We start from the raw sequence: 13,310 nt of genomic DNA on the forward strand, positions 1-13,310 counted from the left end.
TTGACTACCAACGACCCCTTTCCCATTGTATCCACACCATAGTGTGTCGTGGGCTCATGGACCCCCTATTTTTAGGCCGTGATTTGATAAGTTTCTTCCCGCTGTAACTACCTCATGGCTCTATAGGTATCATATATATACATCGCATTGTATGAACCATCTTTAGCGCTATCTCTAGATGACATGGAGAAGTATCGCCGACCGTAGGTGTCTGGATTATTGTACATGCTCTTAGAGCGCATCAAAATGGCTAACCGGTATTTTTGTTACGCTATTATGTACTAAACAAAAAAGATCCGGATTATAGTGGTAGATTTTTCAAATCCTAGCCAGGTCGGCCTTTTGCATTTGTCTACCGATGGATCAGACTACACATATTATAAATTTTTCTTAAATTTGATCTAGAAAAAAAGTACTAATAAAATGGTGAAGATATTTGATTAATGACAGCGTTGTAATCCTAACCGTCCAATCACTCAATCCAGCGGCTGTCGAATCCGATGGTCCAACGAAGCGTGACGGTTACACACGAACGACACGACACTGGCGCTCACCCATCCGAAACTCTTTCCCTCCACTCGTGCTCGCGGCCGCCGCCATGCCGCCGCCGCCGCTGGTCCACCTCCGCCTCCGGCTGTCCCTGCTCGCTCTCCACCCTTCCCATCTCCCCACCTCTCGCCGATTCTCCTCTACGACATCCGGCCCGGCCACCGTCCGCCCTCTCTCCCTCCGCCGCGGCAGCCGATGCCGCACTCCCCTGCGCGCCACGCAGGGCGAGGCCGCCGTACCGGAGGGGTTCGAAGATGAGCTGGGAAGGCTCCTGGAGCTGCTCCCGGGGGAGCTTCGGCGGCGGGTGGAGGACCACCCGGAGCTCCCCGCGCTGGTGGAAGTGGTCATGGACCTCGGCCGCCCTCCGCTCGCCCGCTTCCCCTCCGGCGACTTCCTCCTCTCCGACCGCCCCATCTCCTTTGAAGACCTCGAGCAAGCAACCGCGAAGGTCGATAGCTATGTGTACGCCGTGATACACTGCTGCAGCTGCATTATGAGACGAGCCCAATTTAGCTCATCTAATCTGTCTTTGGTAGGTTGGGGACTTTGGAGGGGACAATCGTGCTGGAATTAGCCGGACGCTGCACCGGATCAGCGCGATTAGGAACAGGAAGGGAGACATTGTGGGACTGACTTGCCGGGTTGGGAGGGCTGTGGCAGGAAGCGCCAATTTGCTTCAGGATTTGGTGAAGGATGGTGGCTCGTTGCTGCTCATCGGCCCACCAGGGGTGGGGAAGACCACTGTCATAAGGTAGGCTTGGGTTAATGAACCTCCAATAGGATGTACTAGAATTAGGTGGGTTTATCTATGACACCATGTACCGATTTATCACCGAATTGTTGCGTGGTCTTGCAGAGAAATTGCCCGTATGCTAGCAGATGACTATGAGAAGCGGGTGATGATTGTTGATACATCTAATGAGATAGGTGGAGATGGTGATATACCTCACCCAGGAATTGGCAACGCCCGTAGGTTGCAAGTGCCCAACCAAGAAATGCAGCATAAGGTCTGTTCTCTTCAGTATATTGCTGTGTGAAGCGTGCACAATTGTATATGTTTGTATTGTACTACTCACAAGCCTATTACCCAGCATTGCATGCATACTTCAGTTGTACTTACTTACCAAGCGTGTCAGACCATTTTATACATGTATTGGAAATGTATGTTTTTATTTTTATTTTACGAGCACACCTTTTACTATGTATGTTAATCATGTTTCTTTAATTCAAATCAGGTGTTGATAGAAGCTGTGGAAAATCATATGCCTCAGGCAATCGTCATTGATGAAATTGGAACTAAGCTAGAGGCTATGGCTGCCAGCACCATTGCACAGCGGGGTATACAACTTGTCGCTTCCGCCCATGGTATAACAATAGAGAACCTGACCATGAATCCATCACTAGATATGCTTGTAGGAGGAATACAGGTACTGGCGTGCCACAATTTATTCCATCTATATGAAAATATGCCTTTCACATTGCAGCTGCAGCATGATGAACTGTACTATGTCATTTGAAGTGGTGCATAGTGATGTAGTTTATGTCAATAACCTTATCACCTAGAACTGGCTCCATTATTTGTCATTTTCTAGAGATTTATAGTAAATACACTGCAGCATGTTTATTTTTCTATGCATGTAACCTGAAATTTGAACATATTAAAGTACATACTGAACTCGACATGACAAGATTGTACCCAACCTTACTGGTTCCTTGTTCACAATGGTCGTTTTAAGAAGTAGCAACTGAATTGTAAAATATGGAAGTGGTGACAAAAATCTGAAAGTCAAGTGGTTATAGTTGCAAACCTTGGGCTATACCAATTAGTTGTCAGAAGGGCATTAGCTACTTAAAAGCTTTTTCTTACGACAACTAGCAATTTCTCCTTGCACTGTTTCCAACAGGCTTGGTTGGCGCAAACTTTCAAATCATAGTTGTCTCGCTAATCTTTGCTGATTTGCTTTCCAATGGAAGACCCCGCGGATTTGAAATGGCCAGTGTTACTGGTTAAATTCTATCCAGTAACTAAGTGCTATAACATATGTACTGGTTTGTTTGCAGAATGCATAGAAGATATTTACCTTTTTTCATTTCTTGCCATGTTTGCTAATTTACATCCTTTATTTAGAATAATGAAGGTTAGATTAAAAATTAATCACCACGATTACGCACCTTGTCTACAAGGTTCTTAACATGGCAGAAAATGAAACCACGTTATTGTTCTACGATTGCTGCAGCTAATTTACATCCTTGTCAATAACTTGAATTACAATGTTCCATTGTTTTTCTAAGAGTGTCACCCTTGGTGATGAAGAAGCAAACAGGAGAAGGGGCCAAAAAACTGTCCTGGAGCGCAAGGGCCCGTCAACATTCACATATGCTGTAGAGATCGTGTCCAAAACTGAATTACGTATCCATCGTAGTTTGGAAGCTACAGTAGATGCTCTGCTTGCAGGTTGTCTCTGATTATGCTATTAATCAGCTTCATCATGTTTGCCGCTATGATTTTCTCGTATTAAACATGTAGCTTTGATGCCAATATGATTATATACTTGTTTTATTGCTGCAGGCAGACTGCCTAATGTTGAAATTCGTAAGTTGGGCTCAAACATGTCAGTCCAGCAGGAAGTTTCTGTGCAGAAAGAACAATTTCCTCGTGAACCTTACCAAGCTGCATCTCAATTTGTTGTTGATTCTCTAAGTAATGCCAGAACAAGCTTGGATTCTGCATTTCATCTTGATTCTGCCAAAGGACATATGGAGAAGTCTGATGAATCTGAGGCAGGCTTTAACCTATATGCTTATGGGGTAAGAAATTCTTCAATAGTTTGTTTCTTTTCTTAAGGTTTTCCTTTGGGGGTGCTAGCATGATCCTTTTGCTTGGTTGCATTATGTGGTATGGTTATTGATTGTTTCTGTCAGTATAATATCGAACTTGGAATTAAGGCACGACATGGTACATACCATGAATCACGTTGAGCTTACTGCTAAGACTCCATAATACCAACAAATTACTTTATATAGTACACACAAGTATGATTCTTGTGAATAAAAAACAAAAGATCGTCTGAAGGTCTTGTTTTAGAAAATTTCCATGCATGCATCCTTTCCCCCGTTTAATACACTTCTGCAAGATGTAATTCTGTAGCTACTAACTAGCCTTCTTGTTTTCGGTTCTTCCTCTCACTGGAAAATTAACTAGCGTTCAGTGGTGATAGTTGATCGTCACTGAATTTTGTTAGCTGTCAATACTTGTCTACCAATCTCTGGTAGAAATTTCAGTTCTTACTTTGTAACTTATTGGATAGGCTGTTCTAGATATCCGAGGAAACTGCCTTGCAAGCGATCAAACAACTGGAGCTGGAGGACATGATTACTTTAACTTATAATATCAGTGAAGCTGATGCAGTGATTGCCTTGCAATCGAAGCTGAAGAAGAATTCTCAGATTCAGGCTGCGGTGAAATCTCAAGACATACCAGTTTTCTTCGTTAAGGTATGCACTTGTTGTTGTTGTGTTCAGCGCACCGTTGTTCTTTGAAGTGGCAGAGCAATTATATATTTACTCACTCTTTTTCATAGACAAATACCCTGGTGCAAATAACCAGGGCACTTCGCGTCCTTGTTGATGACCACATGGATGGGCTGATGGATTATGAGGATAAAGAGGAACCAAGATCATCAGAGGAAACTGATGCTTTGGAGGTATCATTATCACATTCACCCTGCCCTGGATATTCCTTTCATGAACATAACAATTTGTTTCTTTGATGACAGGAAGCAAGATTAGCAGTTGAGCAGGTGGTTATTCCAAAAGGGGAGAGCGTGCAGCTACTGCCGAGACCATCAACCATCATCTCCTCCCAAGTGAATCTTGTTGAAAGCTTCAACCTCGAGTGGCAAGTCATAGGCCAGGAGCCAAACGCTTGCCTGAGAATCCTTCCACAATTTGCGGATAGAGAAGGTTCGGCTTCAGAGCAAGGAAGTGCACCTGGGCTCACAGATTCAGACAACTCTGACGGCATGGACTATACACAGAGCAGTGTCACCAGGCTACCCTTCCTCCCAGAGTAGCGTCGTTTTGAGCCCTTGTGGCAGTAGTGCCTTTACCTAACTGTATATTCCGTTGCTTCCTTTTTACAGCCATTCGCCCTTGTTGATACCTTGGTGATTTTCATCAGAAAGTAATCCTGTTTACAGTGGCTAGCTGAAAGGCAGATACATAGATAGTGCTGCTCTACTCATACAGAACAGAATCGGATCCGACTCAGAGTTACCTGACAACATTCGGATCATCTTGCATCTTTCTAGGTTAGTGACATCGTCAGTGGCATGAATCTTTCCAACTATGCCTTAGAATCATTTCGTCTAACATTGCAAAGGTGAGCATCATGCCTCTTTAAAATCATTGTTGCAAATATGCCCTGGGGACCATCACTACGTAAAACCCGATAGTATTTCTTTCGTCACATGGTACCATGCATGTCCAAAATGGGGTCTTTTCACATGGCACCATACATCCATATTCAAAATGCTTGCCACCTCACCTCTGTTTACTTGATTACTTACTCTCACAAATAAGACGTACACACATACACTCTCTGCTTCATGATGATCTGGATACTAGTGTTACATTGTACGTGTGGATTGCATTAGCCCTCTTCACCAGTTCGAACTTTTAATTGGGTTGGCTAATACATGGAAATTGACGTGCCATCAGAGCCCGGGGTTTCAAGTTCGAGTTATTGCTTGTGCAATTTATCCTAAAATTGATGTTGCCCACTCTATGTCCATGTACATGCCTCTTGAGTCATACATGAGATTCGTGGGCCGTCGTTCTCATCCGGCTGCAGGTGTTGCCCTCCCGAGTCACATGTGTAAGAGTGGATTGCACTAGATCCTTTCATCTGTTCGGACTTCTGGTTGTATTGCTAATGTATGAAGCTTGATATGTAATGATGTGCTAATTGTACTTGCAACCCCACAAACATTTTCTTTCTCCAACAGACAAAATGCAGCACTCAATCTGTGGCCTGGCTGTACCTCCCATCTTTGGTAATCAAAAGGGTGTACATATATGGTGGAGTAGTACTCCCCCCTGGTCGCCGCATCTGGCTTCTCTTGCTGACCAAGAGTCGCATGCCCTATGGGGAAAGCTGCCAATGTCCATACAGCTTCGTGCATGCATGGCCATGGCCGGCGTAGTGCATGTTGTGGAGGTCTCCCTAATTTGGCTGCCATTGGAGCCAGAACTACAACTCCCTGCCTCCCGCTCATTGCTCCGTCCTAATTAAGTTTAGAATGGGCCGGTGGAAAGTGACATGGAGCACCCTAGCTGACCTGACCTACATGCCCTCCCTCTCTCAAAGAAAAATCTGACCTACATATAGATATAACGCCCTAGATATATTAATGCATCAAGCTGATACAAAAATACACCCGGCCTATGCAAAATGCTTCATCAAGAGACAACAGGTATGCATAAAATTAGTTACTAAAAAGAAAAAGAAAACACCATGACAACAACCGGAGCGAGCAAGAATCGCACATCATTAGTCTACATCTCCAATGCGTCCCCCATTAGCAACAACCTGACCAAGTGAAAGGCCCTCCAACTGCAGCACCTCCAAGAAAATGTTGACGATGGTATACTGGTAATGCCGGATCAGACCACTGAAGGCTCGGACATGAATTTTCCCTAGTGGTTTACCCTAGAAACTAATAATCAACAGCTGAAGCCACTAGTAGAAACCAGAGCTTTCATCTGAATCCCCCGAGAGCTTTAGTCCCGGTCGATTTACAAACCGTGACTAATGTGGGCATTAGTCCCAGTTCTAGCGGCGCGGGCCACGGTCACCCTCTAGTCCCGATTCGTCCCTTTAGTCCTGGTTGGTGCCTCCAGCCAGAACTAAAGGTCCATCACTATATATATACCCGTGTCCTGCCCAAATTTGTGAGCCACACTTAGCTTTTTTCACTTCTTAGCACAAGAGATGCATGTTGCTTTGCTTTCCCTTCTTATGCACAAGAGGTGCTCGATGAAATGCCTAAGAGCATTTTGCCACTTGAGTTCACACAAAACAAATACAATATAAAGTGTCCAAGCCAAATTTAAGCATTCTCCTCTTCTTTTTTTTCCTTCTCGGTCGAGGTTAACAACTTTATTCTTTCATCTGTTATTAATAAAATACAAGTGTCAATATACATCGTTTCACTATTCATGATGTTCTGTAATGATTTTTGAGAAGCTTAATTATATAATGCAGACGAACCGGCAATGGATGTATGGCGACCGACGCCATAACGATTTTATTGTGGACCTAAATTTTTTATTCGTGTGGCCGAGGAAAACAACGGGATGGTTTTATGTATTGTCCATGTGTTAACTGTAAGAATAAAAAGGATTAATCTTGCTGAACCTATCTTCAGACACACCTGATTCGGTTCGGTTTCATGCCCAACCATGGACGAAGCTAGAAAAATTTACCAATGGGGTCAGCTCTATGTCCTCTCAGTTCCACTGGTGTCATCTTCTTTAAATAAAAATAACTTAGTACTAATTAGTAAGGGATTTACTAGTTTTCACTGGTGTCAGCTGACACCAATGCCCACAAGGTAGCTCCGTCCTTGTGCTCAACTATAATTGTTGGACCAAACACAGAGAAAGAGGGGTTATGATGGAAGACAATGAAGAAGAAGAGGATGATGATAACTATCCCTTGCTCCCTGAATACGATGATACTGTAATGGGGGAAGCTGAATATCAAGAGGCATCAAATGAGCCCGCTGATGATCTTGGGTGAGCTATTGCTAATGCAAAGAGAGACTGCAAAACTGAAAAGAAGAGGTTGAAGTTCGAGCAGATGTTAGAGGATCACTTTAATTATTGTTTCAATACCATGCATTATCATGCTTGATTATTAGTTTGATCGAACTCTATTCACGTAAAGTGTTTTAAGCAGGAAGCCGGGAATAATTTATGTGGATACTACGTGTGCGAGTTCATTCACGAGATGACCTGTCATCGTTGGGGGGGGGATGGGAGAATTAGATGGACTACGTGCGGGACACTCTCACATCAAAGGATCACGTACGAGCAATTCAAGAGGAATTTGCGGAATTCTTAGTTACGAAGATCATAGCTCCAAATGGAGAATAGTATCGGGACTATATATTTAGAAAATAGGGATCGTAAGAGGACTTTATATTGTAATATGCATTACGTGTATTGTATTCATGAAGATGTTGTGTAATTGTTCCTTGAATGATGTATGCAGTAGAGTCGAGTTGAATGGAAAACACATTTTCTCTGGCGCGGCAGAGAAACAGTTAGTCCCCAACACTTGACGCGTGGAGGACTTTAGTCCCGGTTTGTATTACGAACCGGGACTAAAACTCCTCCACCCCGAGCTCCCTAGTAGCACCACGTGGAGGATCTTTAGTCCCGGTTCCAATACAACCGAGACTAAAGTGGAGGGCCTTTAGTTCTGATTGCGCTGTCCGGTTGCGCAACCGGAACTAAAGCCCCAAACAAACCGGGACTGAATCCCTATATCCTACTAGTGAGGGTACCACCAAATCAAAGTCACCCGATGTTACCGCTCCCACTTGGCAAGCCAGTAATTCCATACAACATAGATTTTTTCATCTAATAGATACACGACGCCCCACAACTTCACTGGAAACATGCACCGATATCGAATCTTGCGTGTCGAGATAGCAAATTCACATGATATCTGCATGACTTGTATGGGAAGAAGGGCCGTCACCAAACTTTGTGAGTCCGCTAGTCAAAGCCAAAGTTACTTGTGTAGTTTCTAGGCTCGTACGACCATACGATCGGGGTGATGACCTGTTAGGAATGAAGATGTCATCGCATAACCCAGAGAGCATCAAAATGGGCATGCGCCATGGTTAACATGCCTAGAACATCCATATCTAATCCATGACTGGAATGATCTGGTGGCTAGGGTTGGGGAGATATAATCCGTGACAGGGAGGAGCTGGCGGCCAGGGTTGGGAGGTGCCGAGTATCACCATGGAAGCATTATGGGAGGCTTTTTTTCCATCGTGGTCCGGACTAGCTAGTAGGGTATTTCATGCACTACACTCATGAACGAATGTCCAATGAGCTGCCGGCCGGTTTGTAGAGTATTGTACTCATAGTAGCTAAAAGGAGTAAGCGTGTGTAGGGTGGTTACTGCTTTTAAGCGTAGGCCATATAGATGTACTACCTCTTTTGCAAAGGGAGCTCTTAAAAGAAACGGCAGTACCTAGATCCATGACTCGATGGCCTCAACTTCAACTTAGTAAGGGCGTAAGGGTCGATCGAGTTAACAATGGGTGTGTACGTGGACACAACTCTTTGTCAAGTTAATGGTGTGCGCCTACGTACGCGTACATATAGTGGATTGAGTATGGACAAAATTCGTGCGGTGACGAACATGAAATTACTATGTAAGAAGTGATGGTCTGATTGGCATATACATTTATCCGGAAGAATGCGCGCATATACACCCACCTCTATGAATACACGTACGCATATCCTACCTCTAGGAGCACCTTCGAGAGACCGAGTCTAAGAAACTGATCTGACGGGTCTTAAAATTGATGAAGTCGTCACAAACGTCCCGCTATTGATAAAAACGTCGTGAATCCGTAAATCAGAGAAAAAAAGATGGCACCCTCCTGCTGATCCCTGTATGGGAACATAAGCCTCCCAGTAAAGAATATTTCAATTTTATGCAAATTTGAGATTTGAACTCTGATGAGTTAGAGTGCAACAACCCTCTTAACCATCCAATTACATGTTGGTTCTAGTTGCGGCAATTGCTGATTCGGGTGAGGCGATCTCGCCGAAGATACCATTTCCCATGGATTTAAACCCTCGCTCATGCCATACAGCGGTTTCCAACCCATACCTCGATAATGATGGTTTGGTCCAACAAACGCAGAGTCTACATTTGTGCGCCGAAACATGCAACTATGCAAGAAAATCCGATCATTGGCCATGGGGGCCAAAGAAAGGTGTGTTAGCACGTGCGACAAGCCAATTTGTTACTGGCGACATGCCCGGCATCGTACACCGGCTGCGGGCTGCGGCCATGGGCAGAAAGTTGTGTCCCGTTTCTCTTCGGTGAGAGCGTGAGGTCATCGCCCTTCGTCGTTAGCTCGTCGCGGTCAGTGCGGCGCCCAGGCGATCTCCACCACCGCGCAGGCACGCTATGCAGTTTTGTCGTAACGGCAAACCGCTCTCGCCCAGCGCCTATAAGATGAGCCCGGCGTCTTGCAGCTACGACGTACCGAACTCGATCACTCGCCACCGGCCGGCACAGAGAGAGCTACCTACAGGTTCTAGCATCCCACACGATCGACGAAGGAAGCTAGCTAGTCCGACACCTCCTACCTCTCATGGCGTCCATCTCGAGCTCGTCGAGGATGCCGGCGGCGCTCGTTCTCCTCGTCCTCCTGTTCGCTGTCTCGCGCACTGAGGCTGCCGATCGCCTCCCGGCGCAGGTGGTGACCGGCGGCCGGAGAATGCTGGTCACGGTGAGCATTGCTGAGCCGACGAGGACTGATCACTTGTCAGCTGCCAGGGCGGCGATGCCGTACTCTGAGTCGAAGAGGACCAGCCCCGGCGGCCCAGATCCTCAGCACCATTAAGCTAGTAGCCTCCGTCGGCCCAACGTGCAATCTCTCGTCTACTCCGAGAGCCGTTTCTAAAAGTCCCTCCGCTTCTAGAGACTTGGTTACTCAAACATGAGTTCTGTAGTAGCTCCATGTACGCGACAAAAAACAAGTGTAATATTTCTACTTTTTAGGCCCATCCAAAGAATAGAATAACCGACATTTGGTTACTCAAACATGAGTTCTGTAGTAGCTCCATGTACGCGACAAAAAGCAAATGTAATATTTCAACTTTTTAGGCTCATCGAAAGAATATAATAACATATATTTTGATTTAAAGACGCTATGTATGCATTGGATAAAGATGTACCCTTCAAATTTAGTGGATATGATGCTGTGCTACTACTCTCCACCCCACAGATGATTCGAAACTCTTGTGGACCCGTGATCTCACTAAACCTTGTACGCTAAAAATAGAGAAGCTAAACCTCTGGTTGATATATGGGTGGATAAAGAATCTCCCTCAGTCTCACTATCATAGTGGGATGAAGGTGCAAACTCAAATCACTCGGGAGCCTCGGCTAGACCTATGGTCGAACAGCTGAAGGGCACCCACAGATCAAACGACAAGTTCAGAGGAAGAACACACAGACACAGAGGAGTAGGGGTTACGTCAGCTAGCCCTAGGTATGGGCAGCCCGAACCAACCCAGCCCAGAAATCTCTGGCCGGTCATGGGCCTGCATTTGAGCCCAAACATCGGGCTAGGCCGGGCCGAGTGCGGGCTCAAAAATTGTGTGATTTAGCCAATAGTCTGCTCAGGCAAGGCTCGGGCTTAGCATCAGGATTTTTTGGGCCCGGCTGGCCTGAACCGAGTTTTTCCTAGGTGTAACGTCAGCACTACACCACGTGACTTTTTTGTGTTTTCTAGGGTTAATCATCGAGCCACCCATGAGGAGAAGGTATACAATCGTTTCTAGGACGTATGTTAGGTCATGGGCGCTCCCCATCCTCTATCGTCTATTGACCATTTTGGTGGTAGAAATCAAGGAGGGAATTATACTAGGGCATGGCCTATATATACATGTGACCTATGCGAAGTTTCTCACAACAGAATTAAACGGATGTAAACGGCTAAGAAAATGATTAATTCTAACAATTTGAGCCTTAATCACGATCTAGTTTCTTCACTTCACCAAGTCCGAGACTCTCCCCGAGTTTTTCAAATTTTATCCTCATGAGTGGCTGTTGGGTATACTCATCATGTGGGTTGTATGGCCTTATGAAGCCTTTCAGGCAGCCCAACAAGAGCACATTACCTATTAAAGTTATGCCCGATTATTATTTTAGACATTGCACATGTGGGAAGGGAGATGATAAGCCTTCGATATAGCCACCACTAGGTGGCGTGACGAAAATCCTAGGTTAGCCTCCATTGAAGAATGGAGATGAAAACCAACAGAGAAGAGAATAATAAATGTTGAGGGAAGAAGCTAAATCAGGGTTGTGAAGATCAAATATTTACAACATTGTCTCCTTCGGATTGTGGTTCCGTCATGTTTGGTGAGATTGATCCAATCCTTAGCTCTTGTGTCTCAAATTTTGTTATTGGCATCTAAGATCCGCGTGTATCTTGATTTATGCACTCTCTAGAGAAGAAAAGTGGTGTCCCCATTTGATACTAGTGGAAGAAGATTTGGGTGGCTTCGGTCCGTTGTTTTTTCTCTCAAGTTGAGAGATTTTCCACGTAAAAAGATTGATGTATCTGTGTGTTGATTGCTTATTGACGCCCCTATGTGTTGAGAGTAGATAGGATTTATCCTAGCTACATGCAGAAATCAGATACATGTGTGTTGGAAGCACCCGAAACCTGTCCTCTATTGGAACATAATGTGTTTCTCCTTATATGTTTGATGTATATGTTTCTTTTCATGATTGAGCAACGATTTGTGGAGTTCGTGCTTTAGTGGTATGAAATTTACATCTTATTTCGCTGTGTATTTTTAGATCATGTTTGAGTGTGATAATTTTCAATAGTGGCTTAGTCAACAGATCCCCGGTCTTCACATACTCTACAACGATGTTCCCTTCTTCCACACAATCACTCAAATGACAACATGTGTGTACATGCTTGCTATGATCATGATACACATGATTTTTTTGCATGATGAAATGACAGATTGGTTGTTAATATTCATCTTTACACATTGCACATCCTTACCCTGCAACTCTTCCTACCAATCTTCTCAAGCAGACAATCTTTACAAGCTTCAGTGCTCGCAAAGATATACTCAACTTCATATGATGACAATGCAACAACTCTATAATTTTGTGATGTCAAGGTGATTAGATATCTACCAAAGAAAAATACCATGCCATTAGTGCTCTTCCTATCATTTCCATCACCTACTAACTCAGCGTCGTTGTAACCAACAAGTCCTACAATTTTTCCTTCTCTCACATACTTGCAGTCAAGTGAGACGGTGCCTCTCATGCATCTTGATTTGTGCTTCAAAGCTTTCATATGAGAAATTGTGTGTGATTCCATGAACCCATTCACATTAATTTTCTAAAGAGAATGAAAAATCAGTTATAATATTGATTAGATACCTCAAGCTCCCAACTCGTACAATTTTCAGCTTTGGTTTAGTTACTTGACGTGTATTGTGGTTGCTCATTCCAGCTTTTTCAAGTATGTTCAATGCATAGTCAGCCTCACAACGAATTATGTCATCTTCACTCCGAGTTACCCCAATTCCAAGATACACTACAAGAAAAGTTGCCATGGCCGACGAAGTTGAAGTCGCGCCGTGGTTGCTGGTGTACCATGGCCGACGATTTTGGTCCCTCCGTGGTGCATGTCAAAACTTTTTTTTTCTCGTTTTTGAGGCCACCTAGCCCGACGAAAGCGGCCAAAACGTCGCGTATGGTGGCCCGGGACGTGGTGCATCGCGAATTCTCGGGTTCGCCGGCCGAGTCAACGCAAATCCGCACCGCCGAGGGATGTAGGGCCCGGATGGCAGCCTCTCCGGCATTGTTTTTTTTCTCGATCGCGCCATCTCGTTCAACGTTCTCCGATCGAGCCGTTTACGATGCGGGATCATGGGTCCCGCATGTCATCCTCTATGAACCAAAA

The 13,310-nt window shown here is 44.7% G+C and overlaps 1 protein-coding gene across 1 annotated transcript; it reads left to right on the plus strand.

Moving 5' to 3' along the window:
- The first annotated feature begins 567 nt into the window (after positions 1-567).
- LOC124684843 (protein SEEDLING PLASTID DEVELOPMENT 1-like) lies at positions 568-4,850 on the plus strand. The gene is made up of 9 exons (XM_047219097.1): positions 568-997; positions 1,086-1,300; positions 1,406-1,556; positions 1,785-1,976; positions 2,842-3,004; positions 3,119-3,357; positions 3,868-4,044; positions 4,131-4,253; positions 4,326-4,850. The coding sequence occupies exons 1-9, from the start codon at positions 599-601 to the stop codon at positions 4,620-4,622; spliced, it is 1,956 nt and encodes a 651-aa protein (XP_047075053.1). The 5' UTR covers positions 568-598; the 3' UTR covers positions 4,623-4,850.
- The last annotated feature ends 8,460 nt before the right edge of the window (positions 4,851-13,310 follow it).

Source organism: Lolium rigidum, chromosome 1 (assembly GCF_022539505.1).
Source record: "Lolium rigidum isolate FL_2022 chromosome 1, APGP_CSIRO_Lrig_0.1, whole genome shotgun sequence".
Lineage (NCBI taxonomy): Eukaryota > Viridiplantae > Streptophyta > Magnoliopsida > Poales > Poaceae > Lolium > Lolium rigidum.

Excerpts from the sequence above, each read along its gene's own strand:
- LOC124684843 (XM_047219097.1), top strand. The coding sequence starts at position 599 with ATGCCGCCGCCGCCGCTGGTCCACCTCCGCCTCCGGCTGTCCCTGCTC. Across the intron at positions 998-1,085 it reads TCGAGCAAGCAACCGCGAAG|GTTGGGGACTTTGGAGGGGA; the intron begins GTCGATAGCTAT and ends TGTCTTTGGTAG. Across the intron at positions 1,557-1,784 it reads ACCAAGAAATGCAGCATAAG|GTGTTGATAGAAGCTGTGGA; the intron begins GTCTGTTCTCTT and ends AATTCAAATCAG.